We start from the raw sequence: 16,870 nt of genomic DNA, 5'->3' as shown, positions 1-16,870 counted from the left end.
GGTCGAGGGTCCCGCGAATCTGGAGAAATGACAAAAGTCAAAGGCTCATGTGGCAATACAGGACATGTACAACAACCCTACTCCGACAAAGTAATGTAAAAACAATACCAACCGTCAAACTGAAATGCACCCCATAATACAGTCCTTTCAGAAAGTATTCAGACCCCTTTACTTTTTCCACATTTTGTTACGTTACAGCCTTATTCTAAAATGCATTAAATAAAAAAAATCCTCATCAATCTACACACTATACCCCAGAATGACAAAGCGAAAACAGGTTTATAGAAATGTTTGCAAATGTACTAAAAATAAAAGTATTCAGACCCTTTGCTATGAGACTTAAAATTGAGATCAGGTGCATCCTGTTTCCATTGATCATCCTTGAGATGTTTCTACAACTTGATTGGAGTCCACCTGTGGTAAATGCACATGAGAAGGACCTTGGTCAGGGAGGTGACCAAGACCCTGATGGTCCCTCTGACAAAGCTCCAATGTGGAGATTGGGGAATAATCCAGAAGGACAACCATCTCTGCAGCACTCTACCAATCAGGCCTTTATGGTAGAGTGGCCAGACGGAAGCCACTGCTCAGTAAAAGGCACATGACAGCCCACTTGGAGTTTGCCAAAAGACACCTAAAGACTGTCAGACCATGAAACAAGATTCTTTGGTCTAATGAAACCAAGATTGAACTCTTTGTCCTGAATGCCAAGCGTTACGTCTGGAGGAAACCTGGCACCATCCCTACGGTGAAGCGTGGTGGTAGTATCCTGTTGTGGGTATGTTTTTCAGCAGCAGGGACTGGGAGACTAGTCAGGAATTAGGGAGAGATGAAAGGAGCAAAGTACAGAGATCCTTGATGACAACCTGCACCAGAGCGCTCAGGACCTGACTGGGGCGAAAGTTCACCTTCCAACAGGACAACGACCCTAAGCACACAGCCAAGACTACGCAGGAGGGGCTTCGGGACAAGTCTCTGAATGTCCTTGAGTGGGCCATCCAGAGCCAAGACTTGAACCCGAACATCTGTGCCAAACTTGTAGTGTCATACCCAAGAAGACTCAGTGCTGTAATCGCTGCCAAAGGTGCTTAAACAAAGTACTGAGTAAGGGTCTGATTACTTATGTAAATGTTATGTTTTATTTGTAATACATTTACAAACATTTCTAAACCTGCTTTAAATGTGTCATTATGGAGTATTATGAGAAACAAAATGTGGTAAAAGTAAAGCGTTCTGAATACTTTCTGAATGCACTGTATCATGTATATTTTGTTAACCGTCCGGATGGCTTGGTCTTCGATGAGCTTATAGCACTTCCATTGCAAACTGAAAGCTCTTTGTGTATTCAGCTCACTGTCTGGATCCATGCGATAACTGGAAGAGTGAAGTAGGAGATGGAACTTAAGTGTTTGTCAGTAATGTTAACTTTTTTAAATCGTCATAGCAGGCACAGGTATACATGACGCTAGCTACATACTCGTATTTGATTAATAAACAAACATGTTTTCGCAAACCTTTGATAAAAAGGATCACATCAGTATAGCTTCAAACGTTAGTTGTATACCTAAGGCATACTGCAAACTTGCCCCCAGCCTGGTGCTGTTGTCAAAACAATGGCAACGTCACACACTAGCTAGTTGTGCTTTGCTGAGGAATATTTTGTTTTTGTCCGCTCACACAGGATTAATGTTTTTGTTTAAGGGGGTGCTGCAGCAACCCTACTTCCCGCAGCGATGAACATAAACCGTGTTACTTGTGTGACGTATGTGATCATGTGTCTCGTTTCCCTGCGGTGCCATGTTTGGCCACATGATGGCAGTGTTGTCACTTGATCGTTTCCTTGTGCAGTTGTTCTTTTGAAACTTCTTTGGTACTCCGTATGCATAATATAACTAAGTAAAGAGTTTCAAAACTGGAGGTATGAAGATAATTAAATAATACATTTTTCTGTGTCAATGTCCTGCAAGTTATACTATGTGGAATGGCTAAGGACACATCTGACACATTGATCCGTAGATTCGCCACAAGTAGTCATAGACAAGAGAAGGCACATACGAATAGTTTTTTAAATCCTATAGCTACCTGTATGTAGTAGGCACATCCAACATATTTTTTTTAATCTATTTTTAGTCGGTGACGTTTGTATTTTGACTGAGTTGACTGTTCCCTTGTCATTTATTTTCGTGGATCTGGATGGATTGTGAGGAAAGTGCTGACTTCGAATGACGAAATGTATTCGCAAAGACTGATGGAGTGCAGGCGAGGCTTTCAGGTTTGTTACGCGATGGCCGCTCGTTTAACATTATTTTATTTTAGGACATAAACAAATATTTCGTGAAATATTACGCTTTGTATGGTAACTACACAGCACCGGGAAAGTATCGACATTGTTATAACTGAGCTATTGTGCCCACTGGCAAAAACGGAGTTATCTTTTCAGTTTGGTACTCAGTGTTTTTCCCCGTTCGTCCTAGGCCTAGCTTCACTTGAGCGGCGGGTTGGTAGTTTCGGATGAAGCGGGCAAGCGGTTTGAAAGAGGCAGGTTCGGTTAGGCGAGTGAATGACGTTTAGCAAGCTAACTTAGGTCGATCTTTGCATCGTTGTACAGAAATAATATTTTGAATAACCACTGTCAAATGTATGAAACTTAACTAGTTAGTTGGGATTTGAATAGCTAGCTGGGTAACATGCTAACTTGTTAAATGAAACTGAGTATGGTAGCAACTAACGCTAGCTACACATGCTAATCTAGTTTAGATATAGCTAGTTAGTTATATACTTCGGATCACCTTGACTAACGTTACAATAAGTTACCTTAGTTATTTAAATCATAACTAGCGGATTGAAAATAGTGGAATCCTATCAAAACACAGCTAGCTAGCGTGTGACGTTGTCATTGTTTTGACAGCAGCACCAGGCTGGAGCGAGTTTACAGTATGCCAGAGGTAGGTTACCATGACAAGAACTGACGTTTGACGCTACATTGATGTGAGCTGTTTTATCAAAGAAGGTTTTCTAAAACATGGTTTATTTAACCAAATACGAGTATGTAGCTAGCATCATGTATACTTGTGCCTGTTATGAGGATACCAAATTATGGTAACGTTAGTGACAAAACACTTAATTCAGTCGCATCTCCCACTTCTCTCTTCCAGTTATAGCATGGATCCAGACAGTGAGCCGGATACACAACGAGCTCTCAGTTTGCAATGGAAGAGCTATAAGCTCGTCCAAGACCCAGCCATCCGGAGGGTTAACAACAAAATATACCGATATGATGGGGTGCATTTCAGTGTGCCGGTAGGTATTGTTTTTACGTAACTTTATTTATTTTGGAGTAGGGTTGTTGTACATGTCCTGAATTGTAACATGAGCCTTTGACTTTTACTTGTCATCTCTCCAGGACTCGGGGTTCCCCCCAGTGGGAGATTTGCGGGACCCTCGACCTCGTAGAATCTGGTCCAGGCACACAGAGATGGCCCTGCCAGTGCCCAAGTTCAAAGTTAGAACCCTAACTAACTTGCTGACTCATCATACACTTACACCAGCCTCACTCTCTAAAAGCTGCTCTGTAGCATGCTATCTCTAATTTCCTTATTTTGTTCCCAAAGCTGGATGAGTTCTACGTGGGCCCCATTCCCCTCAAGGAGGTGACCTTCGCTCGCCTCAATGACAACATCAAGGAACCCTTCCTGGCAGAGATGTGTGCAAAGTTTGGAGAGGTGGAGGAGATGGAGATATTGTTTCACCCCAAGACCCGTAAGCACCTGGGCCTGGCCCGCGTGCTCTTCACCAGCACCAGGGGGGCGAAGGACACGGTCAAACACCTGCACAACACCTCCGTCATGGGTAACATCATTCACGCTCAGCTGGACATCAAAGGTATGACATGAATTCATGGCTTAATATCCTATGTGGTTTGATTTGATATAAAAATCTATTTTGTATAAAAATAACTTCTATTGCAATTACTATTGAAGCATAGAGGTGTTTTATGGAGACATAATTGTTGTCACATTAGAATTTTGTGAAGATATTAGCTACATCCTTGTCTTATGGGTATGTTTGTGTGTATCTGCAGGCCAGCAGAGGCGGAAGTATTATGACCTGATAGTGAGTGGCTCCTACACACCCCAGACTGTGCCCACAGGAGGCAAGGCCCTGACAGAGCGGTTCCAGCCCCCAGCGCCAACACAACCAGACACGGTACACTCACCAAGGGCTCATCACAACCATCCTACGGACATTTTCATGGAGGATTTACCTTTATGGTCCATCATTCTAGAGAGGCTTTCATAATTTTCTACTGTGTAATGTTTTTTACTTTCTCTGTCTAATTCTTCCATCTTCCTGTTCCTCTCTCTTTGTGCAGTCGTCAGATATCAGGCGGAGACTGTCCTCTGAGATAGCTGGCCTGGCTGCGGGCTTGGCTGCAGGGGTACCGGCTCTCACCCCTGGGAGCACCACCCCCTGCTCTGTGGACACAGGCTTCAGTGAGCAGCGTCTAGACACGACCCCCTCCTCCATGGGGGGGCCCTACACCCCAGGCTCCTCCGCTTCCTCGCAGGGAGGAGGAACGCCCTACACCCCTCGCTCTGTCTCACAGGACTCGGGCTACGCTGTTGCCAGGTCAGTATTGGGGAACAAACACCCTGCATAATAGCTCAGAATTGTTAATTGATCCAAAACTGAGTTTGTCATTCCAAAAAGGTATACACATTTCTGTTTATTAGGATAGTAATAGTCAATGTGGTAACTTGTGTTATATATAAACCCTCCTATAAACCCTCTTTCTCCTTTTGTTTCTTAGACAAGTTGGATACAGTGCTGGCCCATTGACCAGTGGCTACCCTCCCCAGGACATGCTTCCCTCCTCCTCCTGCTCCTCCTCTACCGTCTCCTCCTCAGTCGGGGCATACAAAGCTCCCCGGTACTCGGAGGACCCCCATGCACCTCCTCAAGACCCCTACCAAAGGTGTCGCCCCACATACCCCCCTACCGGCCCTTTCCGTCCTAATGAGCCCCCTCTCTACCCCACATACCCAAACGCTGGAGGGGCTGGACAGCACATGGCACACCACCCTGCAATGCCTCCCCCACCTCCTGCACCCCAGTACGAGCAGCCCCCTCTGGCAGACCGGGACAGAGAGAGGGACCGAGAGCGGGACAGGGACTCAGGAGGGCGGTACGGTGCCGGTGGGATCGGCTCTAGAAGGTCATCTTACCAGGAGGCCAACTCTTCCTCCAAGTATTCCCACCACTCGCATCACTCAGAGAGGGAGAGGGGCTACAGACGGGACAGCCTGGGCTCCAGAGAACACGGCAGACACCGTAACCACCACTCACACAATCACAGCAGCAGCAGTAGTAGTAGCAGCCGGCGACGGAGCAGCCACGACCGAGACAGCAGGGAGAGGGACAGAGACAGCGACTACTCAAACAGCTCCGACCCCAGATTCAACTCCAACTCCCACCGCTCCTCCTCCAACAGCCTGTCCCCACCTCCATCTACCTACCCCTCCTACTCCTCCTCCAAAGACCAACCACCTCCCCACAACCCCTCTGTCTCCTCCCGCCTAGAGCCCTCCTCAGTATATCGTGCCCAGCCTACTGGTGCTGGTTCTGGGGAGAGGGGGTCTGTGTCTGACAAGGACCCCCGATCCCACCACACCCCTCTGCCGCCCCCTCCACCACCTCCCCTCCCCCCTGCCTCTGTGATAGCGGCGGCTGTAGCAGAGACGCTCAGCGCCCTTGACTTTGGCCAGGAGAGCCCAGTCAGAGAGGAGACGTGGACCAAGCCCAAACGCCGTCCCACCACCCCACCTCCCCCTCCTCAGCATCCCTCCACCCCTCCCTCTTCTCCACCCCACTCCTCCATTGCTTCCTCCTCCACTTCACCCTCCTCCACCTCCCTCCCACACCATCTCCCCTCCTCCACTTCCCTCTCCCCACCCCCCCAGCGAGACTCCTCCTCCCCGGAGCCAGATTCCACCAATGAGAGCCTGCCATTTGTCTACCACAGCAGCAGCTTAGACTCTCGTATTGAGATGCTCCTGAAAGAGCAGAAAGCTAAGTTCTCCTTCCTGCCCTCTGATGATGAGGAAGAGGACAGGAAGGAAGAAAGGCAGAGAGAGAAGGTGGCAGCAGCAGGAGAGGGAGGAGCAGGGAAGGGAGGAGCAGCAGGGGAGGGCAGGAGCAATAAGCAGAGGGAGCAGGATGGGGAGAAAGACAGGCGGAGGAGACAAGGAGGAGATGGTGCAGGCCAGCAGAGGAGGAAAGGAGAGAGGGATCGAGACAGCCGTAGAGGGAGGAAGCAGAGAATGGGGGTAGAGGGGAGGAAGAGTCCCACTGTAGTAGCACAAGCTACCCCCTCCTCCTCCTCCACCTTCTCTCCCCGCGTCCCCACCACAGATGACCATACTAGTCTCCATGGAACAGGACCTCTGCAGGAGGAGACAGCCCAACCTGAGCCTATTGATCCAAGGACCAGACAAGGGGCACAGACACCCCCCTACAACGGAAAGAGTCAGGTACGAACATCTTACTCTGTTAATGGAAATATTGTAGGAATCAGATTCTATGGAAACGTTGGTGTATTGTTAGCAGGGATTGTCAGTTGATAAAAAAGTATGGGAAAGTTGTGAAATCTCTCTTTCCTTCCTGCAGTCATCCCCTCATTCCTCTGGGGAGGACATGGAGATCTCCGACGAGGATGAAGAGCACACCATTACAGCAGTGACCACCCACCACGCCACTCCTTCCTCCGTCTCTTCTCCATCTTCATCCCAGGCCCCCCTGCCCTCCCAGACAGACCCCTCTGCCTCCCCCTCTGACCCCACACAGCACTTTGGCACGTCCATGCCTGCTCCACCCATCCCCTCTTACCCCCCCCACCTCCCTCCCCCGGGCTTTTCCCTGCAGCCCCCTCCACCCCCCTGCATCCCCCCACCGCTGGGCCACATGGAGCTGCACCCTGAGTACCCTCCTCCCATGCCCCCACACATGTATGACTATGCCAGCAGTATGGAGCTGATGAACCAGTACAGTGGCGGAGCCCCCATGTCCTTCCAGATGCAGACCCAGATGCTGAGTCGGCTGCACCAGCTGAGGATGTCCTCCTCTAATGGCACTGCTGCCCCTGGCGACGCCCCCCCTTCAGACTACTACCACTCCATGCCCCCTCCCCCACACCCCCACCACCCCTACATGGACCAAGAAGGGGGTGGCTATGACCAGGACCAGCACTACATGCCCCCCCACATGCCCTACGCCTACCCTGGCCCCTCTCAGATGCCCCACCACCACGCCATCCCCCCTCCACACACGGGCTGGGCCCCGCATGTCTTATCCGAACACTACGCGTACCACACCCCTCCGCCCTATGGGACTATGCCTCCTGTGGGGGGAGAGGCCCAGTACGGGGCGGAAGGGGACCCCCAAATGCCCCTGCTAACAGAGAACCCCCACGAGGCCACAGTGCAGCTGGTGCTGGCCACCCTCATCCAGGAGATGAAGAGCATCATGCAGAGGGACCTCAACCGCAAGATGGTGGAGAACATCGCCTTTGGAACCTTTGACGAGTGGTGGGAGCGCAAGGAGACCAAAGCCAAGGTAAGAGAGTGGAACAACATGTTCAGAAAGCACAGAAAAAACACCCCATACTACATACCTGCTTTGAGGAGTTAGTGAGGTAACTTTGGTCAACCCTTGAGTTCAACTCGGGATAACTGGTACCATGAAAGTGACTCACCCTTCAGCCAGGTACATTTCTATGGCAACAAATTCTTCAGAACTAACCTGCAGGCTAACTCAATTTATCCTGAATGAAGTGTCTGCCATGAGTTGAGGACCAAATAAATCAGATTCCCTCCCTCTCATCAAGATTCCCTCCTTCCATCATCCCCTTCATTTTATTAATCAAATGTTTTTTATATGTTAAAATATCATTATTTGATTTGCCGTGATACCCATTGGCTTTTTTAAATCCACGTCTGTCCTCCCTCCCCAGCCGTTCCAGACCATGGTTCGGGGTGTGGCTGCAGTGAGGGACGAGGACAAGAAGGAGGAGAACAAGGCCAGCAGCAAGCCTCGGGAGCCCCTCATGTCTCTGGTGGACTGGGCCAAGAGTGGAGGAATGGAAGGCTTCTCACTGAGAGGGGCGCTACGACTACCCTCATTCAAGGTAAACAAGTACACAGAGGCAGCAGTTGGAACTCGGGAATTGTCAGTTACTCATGTACATACATTTTTGTACTGTGCATAGGAAATAGAGATGGATTAGTACTGTACATGTATAGACATTACACTAATACATGTTCATGAATAGACATTACTCCAATGTATTCATCCATTCACTTAGGGATTTTTTCCACCATAACTTAGCATGATATTAACAGTCTGTGTATTGTGTCCAGGTGAAGAGGAAAGAACCTCTGGAGCTAGCAGAGGTAGGAGAGATGAAGAGACCCAAGACACCGCCAGAGGATGACGACGAAGGTGAGCTTTTCATCAATGACCCCCTCCTTTGGGAATCCCTTTGGGGATTTGTCACCGACCGTCTTTGTGTTTCCTATGTTGGCTCACCATCTCTCTCCTTCTCCCCCCAGACTCGTACCATGACAAGGGTCTAGAGGGAAGAATGGCAGATGGGGAGGGCCACAGGGCTGAGAGGGACAGCAGGCGGAGGAAGAAGAAGATGAGAAGTCGGAAACCTTGGGACCTGGACAGCGAAGGAGAAGAGACTTCTGACGGTTCTTCTTCAGATAAGGTGTGTGTCTGCATGTGCAAGGGATAATTTAGCATGAAAGTAATGTTTCTCCACATAATAAAGTTTATCTTATCTCAAAAATGGAATAAATGGCTACAGAAACAATAATGCATGATTCTTCTAATCAGTTGATGATTTCCACAAGCAGTACATACTGGCAGTGTTGTTGTATTTCCCCATAGTGCTGGCTAGATGGCAGCATTTCACTGTATGCCTCTTCATACTCTGCTGTACTTTGGCTTCATTGACTTGGATTGAACCTGAGACACTGTTGTATATTATCACAAACTGTGTCCTTCTGTTCCTCTCTGTAGGAGGATGAGGAGGAGGGAAGTGACAAGGAGTCTGAAGGTAAATCTAGCATTCTTCATGTTATCCTTACTGAAGACAATGTGTCCCCCTCACAGGCTTTCTTATCTACCTTTTCCATCATGCCATCTTATCTCACTTCCTTTCACTTCTTTCTTCAGATGAGGCCTTGAGTGCGGACAGCGATGATGAGAGCCTCTCCTCATCCACAGAGAGTTCTTCCTCCTCAACATCATCCTCCTCTTCCTCTGAAGACGAGGATGAGGAGGAAGGAGAGCAGGCCGGCAGTGGATTGGACACCATGGATGAGTCTACGATGGACAGCACAGCTCTGGACACAGAGAAGGGGGATGACCGGTACGTTTTGAACAGTGTTCCTGTTTTTGAATATACCTGTATATAAGTATCCAAAATGTTTTTTTTTAAATATATTTTCTATGGAAGTATCTTTATTGAAACTTGATTTGTTGCTCAATGTGTGTCTGGGTTGATACTGACCATTCCACTTGTTGTGCACTCCAGAGAAAAGTCCGCAGCTGCTGTTCCAAAAGCACCGCTCAGCGCCGAGATCAAAGCTGGTTAGTCACACATTTAGTTTCTCTGTTACAGATGTTCATTTCCATGGCAAGTGCCAATGTTGTTTTTCACCTGATTCATAATTCAAATATGTGCCCATCTCTCAGAAATTGCTGCCAGCAAGAAGGATTCATCAACACTCAGCTCAAACGCTCGTCCTCCAGCCCCCCGCCCCTCCTCCCCAATTGTCATTGTGCCTCCTCTCAAGAAGCGAAGGAAGACCGTCTCATTCTCTACCGGGGAGAGAGACTACAAACCCCACCTTCCAACGGTCCCCTTGTCCCCACCTCCCTCCACTGCCTCTCCTCTCTTCTCCCACATGAAATCTCACCTTCCAGACTCCATTTTCATCGCCTCCGCACCTGGAACCACCCCCTCAAAGACTCTCTCACTCCTCCCCTTTGCCTCCAAACCAGGCGAAGGCAATGCCCTCTCTCCCTCCCCTGTTCTCACTGTTCCCTCGCCTTTACGCCCCGAAGACTCAAAAAAGAGCCCTGTCCCTCTCGTGTCTCCCCCAATCACCCCCACTAAGTCCCCCAACAAACGGGGGGCCTCCCCCAAATCCCCTGCTCCAGTGTGGGTGTGTCGCACCGTGCAGAACCTCCCCCTGGACCACGCCTCCATGGTCAAGATGGCCTTCGAGGAGGCCCCGCCCCCTGTCACAAAGGGCCGGGGCAGGGGACGCCCCAGGACTGTCAGCCTGTCGACCCCCACCCCTCCCCCCTCCTTCCACACCCTCAGAGAGGAGGAGGAGGAGAGACTGCAGAGGCTGAGACTCAGTGAGCAGCTGGGAGCATCCAGCCTGCTACAGCTGGGCTCGGCCCCCACGGCTGATCTGTCTGTCCTGGCTGATGTGGCCCTGAAGCTGGACCCAGACGCTGGAGACTCAGAGGAGACGGAGACGTCAGACGAGGCGGAGGAGCAGAAGATGGAGGAGGAGATGCTCCTCTCTCCCAAAGCCCTCCCCCTGGTTATGGACCCACAGGGCCTGTCTGCCCTGCAGGAGCACAACTATTCCAAAGCCCCCTTCCACCTCATCCCTGCCCAAAAGAGGAGTGTCTCCAAACAGGAGCCTGGGGCGCTCCTCCCTGCAGACTTCAACCATCACGCCATCTCTGGGGTGCTGGAGGCACCTGAGGAGGTTATAGGGGAACCCCTGCCCTCGAGGGACAGACACCAGGCTGAGTATCTGTCTGGCATGGGGCTGCTGTGTGAGGATGGAGACATGGCTAAGGCCTCTGTGCTGACACCTCTCACCCCATCAGCCAAGAGGAAGGGAATGGCGTCGAGGGGCAGCGAACTGGAGGAGACGGGGAAAGAGAAGAACAAGAAGAGGAGGAGGAAAGATGAGGAAAATCTGGAGTTGCAGAAAACGAAAAAGCAGAAGGAACATCAGACCAAGAAACAGAAGAGGAAACTAGAGGTGTGAGGTTTTGTGGGTTTGTGCTTGAGTCAAGAGTCACAACTAAGAAGTGTTGAGCATGGTGTGTCAACAACATGTAAAGATGGGGTATTGCTCAACCACAGCTTACATTTACTGTAACTTTGTCATCTTAAAATGACATGTAAAGCAACATCTTTCCTCAATTGCACAACGTTTCACAGCTTGACAGTTACATGACCAAATTGTCATGTAAATATATATAAATGTCTAACAAATTACTTGTAAATTACAGTCTAATGTAGAAAGTCCCATCCTATGGCCTGTATTGACCAGTATTTAAGAACCTGTTACAGGCTAATTTTACTTCCTGTGTTGACATCTCCCACTCTCTCCTTGTTCCTGTCCCTCTCCCACTCTCTCCCTCTTCCTGTCCCCGGTTCCTGTCAGGAGGTGGACCTGGAGGAGGATGTGGACGTGGAGCAGCTGGAGCCGGGTGAGCTGTCTAACACAGAGGACGAGGACGAGGAAGAGGAAGAGTGGGACGATGTGAGGAAGAGCGAGCGCCTCTTCCTCCAGGAGGCCGGGTTGACGTCGTCGCAGCGTTGGCCCAAGCCCATCCCTGCCCCGGAGCCCGTCACGTTTGACCAGCGCAGCGAGTTTGAGCAGATGACCATCCTGTACGACATCTGGAACTCTGGTCTAGACATGGAGGACATGACGCTGCTGAAGACGACCTACGAGAAGCTGCTGCAGGACGACCACAGCACCGACTGGCTCAACGACACACACTGGGTCCACCACACTGATATCCTTTACTACTGGCAGGGCAGGGGGTTTGGAACGAGGGTTAGAAGCCCTGCTTGTGGTTTAGGATCTTCCATGTGTTGATGCCTCTTATGAACAGTTGAGCTGTGTTTTAAGTAATGTACCGGTATGTGGAAGTCAGTGGAGGCTTCTGAGGGGAGGACGGCTCATAATAATGGCTGGAGCGCCGCAAATAGAATGGCATCAATCACCTGGAAACCATGTGTTGGATGTATTTGATACCATTCCACTCATTACGCTCCAGCCATTACCACAAGCCCATCCTCCCCAATTAAGGTGCCACCAGCCTCCTGTGGTGGAAGTAGATGAAATGGTGTGTAAGGATGCATGTGTATTTAGATGGACTGGTGTGTGTTCAACAGTAACTGTTGTTAGCCTTAACGTGTGGCCTGCACTTACCAACATCCCCAACCCGCGGCGTAAGAAGAAGAGTGCAGACGGGCAGCTGCGGGAGCACGTGACAGGCTGTGCCAGGAGCGAGGGCTACTACGCCATCAGCAGGAAGGAGAAGGATGTCTACCTGGATCTGGAACTGCCTGAGCAGGCCCTACTGGAGGCTGCTGACTACGACGCCTCGGTACGCACACCTCTCTTTACCATCTCTCTCCTTTTTATACTATATATAGTCTCTGGCTTTTCATACAATGGTGTCATGTTGTTGCCTGTCATAGGCTCTGTGGTCACAGGTTTTGTTCCAATATGATTGATGACCTTTGGTCATTGAATACAGGGAAGTTGGTGAACAAGTACTGTATTTGTTATTTTAGCATATGCTTCACAATGCTGTAGGAAGTCCCGCGGAGTTTGTCATGCAGATTTATTCAACAGCTTTGCTGCGTCTGCTCGAGTCAATGAAAATAAACTCATTTAACCCCAGATGAACTATTTTATTGGGCATTTAGGGGAAAGTGCTTCTGACTCAGTATTTAGCTCAAGGCCATGTGATGGTGTGTGTCACTGTGTGTGTGTGTCACTGACCCAATGTAACTCTCCTTCTGTCCTCCCCCTCAGGGCTCAAACCGGCTGCTGTCAGAGAGACGGTCGGAGCAGCGCCGCCTCCTCAGTGCCATAGGCATCCCTGCAGTCATGGACTCTGACCTGCTCAAACTCAATCAGCTCAAGGTACACAACAGCAGCCTGGAACTGTGTGTACCACTGATATTATGTAACTGCTGTGTTACCTCTGCTCTACAACCACCATGTCATTTCCCATGGGTTTCATTCTGAGAACTCACTTCTGTTACTGTGTGATGAGGACCTTGACCTTTTAAACCCATGCCAGTGTGTTGATAATGAGACTTTGATCCAGGACTATGGTGAAATCTAGAGGAAAGGCTGATATTGCATTCAATCCGGTTCTCTAGACAAAGCTTGATGATGAGTCGGTTATTTTAATCAGTTGTGTCGTGCTGGGGGGGGGGGGGGCTGGACTGGACTGAGTTTGTGAAACTGGACTAGAGTAACTAAATGATTATTGCACCACTCTGGCACTACCTCTTACTTCCTTCCTCAGTTCCGTAAGAAGAAGCTTCGGTTTGGCCGCAGTAGGATCCATGAATGGGGCCTGTTCACCATGGAACCCATTGCTGCTGACGAGATGGTCATTGAGTATGTGGGCCAGAATATCAGACAGGTACTGGTCATTGTACTGCTTGAGGAGTGTATGTGTGTAGGGCCATATTGTAGTCTGTACTTCATTCATCCATAGTGTGGTGTCATAGCATTAGCAATATACACAATAGACACATGGCAAACATCAGTGTTTGTCTTTCCTGGTTGTTCAGCTGGCATCATTGTTTGACTGTTTGTGCCCGTTTCTTTGCCAGATGGTGGCTGACAACAGAGAGAAGCGTTATGCCCAGCAGGGCATTGGGAGCAGCTACCTGTTCAGAGTGGACCACGACACCATCATTGATGCTACCAAGTTAGGCAACCTGGCACGCTTCATCAACCACTGCTGCACTGTGAGTCAGCCTATACCTGCACAAGCAAAACAATACAGGATATAACAACGGAGTGAAGCAACGTGAAGACTAAATAGAAATACATACATTTCCATCATAGATATTTAGTGACTCTGATACACACACAATGTTCACAGTAACATTGACTGGTAAGATCCTCTTAAGTCGTTTTTGTTTTCTTTGAATTACCCATAACTGGTCTCCATCCTCTTCCTTCCCCAGCCTAACTGCTATGCAAAGGTGATCACCATAGAATCCCAGAAGAAGATTGTGATCTACTCCAAGCAGGCCATTGGCATGAATGAAGAGATTACCTACGACTACAAGTTCCCTCTAGAGGAAAATAAGATTCCCTGTCTGTGTGGAACAGAGAACTGCCGTGGGACGCTCAACTAGATACCACAGCATGACCACTGTCACACTGATGTGTGGCAGTACCCTGTTTCCCTCCTGTCCCCCCTCCACAACCCCCGACTATAACCAAGAACAAAGCCACACCCACCACCAACAGCCCCCCTCCTGACCCCAAAGCCCACCTGCTCCTCCAGACTGTCAAACAGTTGTCTGTACCATATCCAGAAAACAGAGAGAGACATGCAACGTTTGCACTGTTCACACGCTTTAATTTACCTGGGGTTATGGTTTATTATCTTAGGGGCTGTGAGACTCCTTCTCAGGGGTGTGATTAATTATTGGGCCCCTCTCCTGTACCCCAAACCCCTGAAATGCAGCATTAGTCTCTGCTGTAGCAGGATTTAATAACTTAGGACCACTTGTTCCCGTTCGGTCAAGGGTGGACATTTTCCCCCTGCCAACAGCCTTTCCTTGGAATAGAGAATGCAACCGTAACCTATCAGAACTGGTTTTGTGTGTCTTGTCTGCCTCCGCACAGCTGGGGAGTGGTCCAGAAGCTCCCGCTAACCCAAACCCTCTGCCCACACACACCGATCCGCACGTAGACGCACAGGATTTACAAACATATTCAGGGTTTTAAAGGCGCTCGTTCGCAGCGCAGTTTTAGTTACACACTCTAATCCATTGGGACTTCAGTTATGCAAGATTTCCAAAAATGAAGATTGTTTGAGCTTTGTCATTTTATAGTATTGCATATTCTTATTACTATTCTTGTTCTGATTTAGTTGCGTGAGCTGTAGGTGGGTGTGTGTCTCCCCTCACCAGTTTGTTTGGATGAGAGACCATAGACCTAAATATTTGTTTTTCACCATGCTACATAAGAACAAATCATTTGTAGATAAACTGATGTGACACCACACATTATTTGATCTTTAAAGCTTAAGATGGCTGCTGAGTTTTAGTCTGCAGGTTTATCTCAATTTGGAATGCTTTGTTTGTTCCTTTTATGTTCCCCTTTCCCCATTGTGGTGATGTCCCTCCTCACGTTAGGAAGCAGAGAAAGGACCTGACCCATGTGTATCTCTGTGTTGGTGTGTGTCTGTGTTTTAAGAGAATGTATTCTTACAGGAAGAGTGTTTTTATTCCTGTTGTGTGAATGTGCTCTCACTGTCAATTAGTAGTTTTGTGCTATTGAACAACCTGCAAATGTCAGGTTGTCTGCGCTTTTTGTATGACATGGTCAAGGCACACTGTCAGGAAAACTGTTTCTATGAAATCTCCCTTATTTGGCAAACCATTACAGACAAATCTGTTAAAAAATGTTTTTAATTTAAATGTAACCTTTATTTAACTAGGCAAGTCAGTTAAGAACAAATTCTTATTTACAATGATTGCCTACCCGGATGACGCTGGGCCAATTGTGCACCACCCTATGGGACTCCCGATCACAGCCGGATGTGATACAGCCTGTAATCGAACCAGGGACTGTAGTGATGCCTCTTGCACTGAGATGCAGTGCCTTAGACTGCTGCGCCACTCGGGAGCCCAAACATAACTATGCCCCATTGACTGTTATACAAGCGTTGAGGTCTGTATGTTGGACTTTGTCATTGGGTGTGTGTTCTGAATGGTTTTAAAGGGTGAACTTATGTGTAGATCAGATCTGGTAAATCTAGTTTCTAGTTAAGTCGATCTCAAGGGGGCATTTTTCACTGTTATCCATTCTCTCTCAACTCAAGCAGTCGTTGTCCCAAGTTTTAATCTTTGATTTAGATGTTTAAAATGTCACAAGGCCCCTCCGTGTTCTGTTCCTTCCACAACAGAAAGGTTATCTATATTTCTTGTTGCAACAGGCGCTTTTCAGTACAAACCAACCCTCTAACTTTAAAATAAAAAGATGGAAAAAAAGATCTGACAAATGTACATATTGTAGAGGTGTTTGTTTCTCGTAGAAACACACTGGTTCCAGTCTGTAAATACGTTGTTCCTTTCCTACTTCCCATGAGGAAAACTGTACATACCTTCCATTGTTCTTTTCCTTTTCATTTGATTTTAATATTATTTGCAATATTTCTCTTGTATTAATGCGTTGGACTCTTTTATTAATGGTGCATTAAAATATTTTTTAAAAAAAGTGAAAGCTTTTTTTTTAAATCCTTGGTTGAGTGTCTGGACTTTCACCTAGCCTATGGGTTGTCTATAGGTGTTAATATATTCACTCTGGCTATCTAATGCGATTTCAGAGCACTCTCATCCAAGTGTGCCAGCAACTACGGTTGAATGTGTCAGTAAACTTCGGCAAAATATAACGTTCCTAGAGAATGAGTTGAAGAAAATACAATCCCAAATAATGAGCTGTGTGAGAATGCAGCTGAACTTCAAAGGTACTCTCGCAGGTGGAATCTGAAAATCCAAGGTGTAAAAGAGGGAGAGGATATTAGGGAAACATTTATTAATATCCTGGGAAAGGTGGCTCCGTGCATCAAAGACAGGCTAAAAAACGTGATTGATGTGGCACATCGACTTGGGAAACAAAGATCTGATGGACCCCCTCTCAATATCATCTTGCGCTTAACTCTGCGCCATTACAGGGACATCATCTGGAGAATGGCCAAGGGGAACACGTTTCTGGATGAGAAGAAGCTCAGCATCAAAGAAGCTCTGAACCCGCAGGATCAGGCTGCCAGGGAG

The 16,870-nt window shown here is 48.3% G+C and overlaps 1 protein-coding gene across 4 annotated transcripts; it reads left to right on the top strand.

Moving 5' to 3' along the window:
• Positions 1 to 12: 12 nt before the first annotated feature.
• Positions 13 to 16,313, top strand: LOC115171516 (histone-lysine N-methyltransferase SETD1A). 4 transcript variants are annotated; one of them, XM_029728433.1, is made up of 21 exons: positions 13 to 90; positions 3,156 to 3,300; positions 3,404 to 3,502; positions 3,612 to 3,882; positions 4,082 to 4,206; positions 4,373 to 4,629; positions 4,811 to 6,530; positions 6,667 to 7,611; positions 8,009 to 8,182; positions 8,415 to 8,496; positions 8,607 to 8,767; positions 9,082 to 9,118; positions 9,238 to 9,433; positions 9,599 to 9,654; positions 9,760 to 11,075; positions 11,487 to 11,841; positions 12,257 to 12,438; positions 12,873 to 12,983; positions 13,375 to 13,494; positions 13,688 to 13,825; positions 14,048 to 16,313. In XM_029728433.1, the coding sequence occupies exons 1-21, from the start codon at positions 65 to 67 to the stop codon at positions 14,219 to 14,221; spliced, it is 6,690 nt and encodes a 2,229-aa protein (XP_029584293.1). In that variant the 5' UTR covers positions 13 to 64; the 3' UTR covers positions 14,222 to 16,313. The 4 variants fall into 4 exon arrangements, with proteins under 4 accessions (XP_029584293.1, XP_029584292.1, XP_029584295.1 ...); XM_029728432.1 differs by having other exon boundaries at positions 11,484 to 11,841; XM_029728435.1 differs by lacking the exon at positions 13 to 90 and adding an exon at positions 2,077 to 2,272 and having other exon boundaries at positions 11,484 to 11,841.
• The last annotated feature ends 557 nt before the right edge of the window (positions 16,314 to 16,870 follow it).

Source organism: Salmo trutta, chromosome 32 (genome assembly GCF_901001165.1).
Source record: "Salmo trutta chromosome 32, fSalTru1.1, whole genome shotgun sequence".
Lineage (NCBI taxonomy): Eukaryota > Metazoa > Chordata > Actinopteri > Salmoniformes > Salmonidae > Salmo > Salmo trutta.
This window is presented reverse-complemented; position numbering and strand designations above follow the sequence as displayed.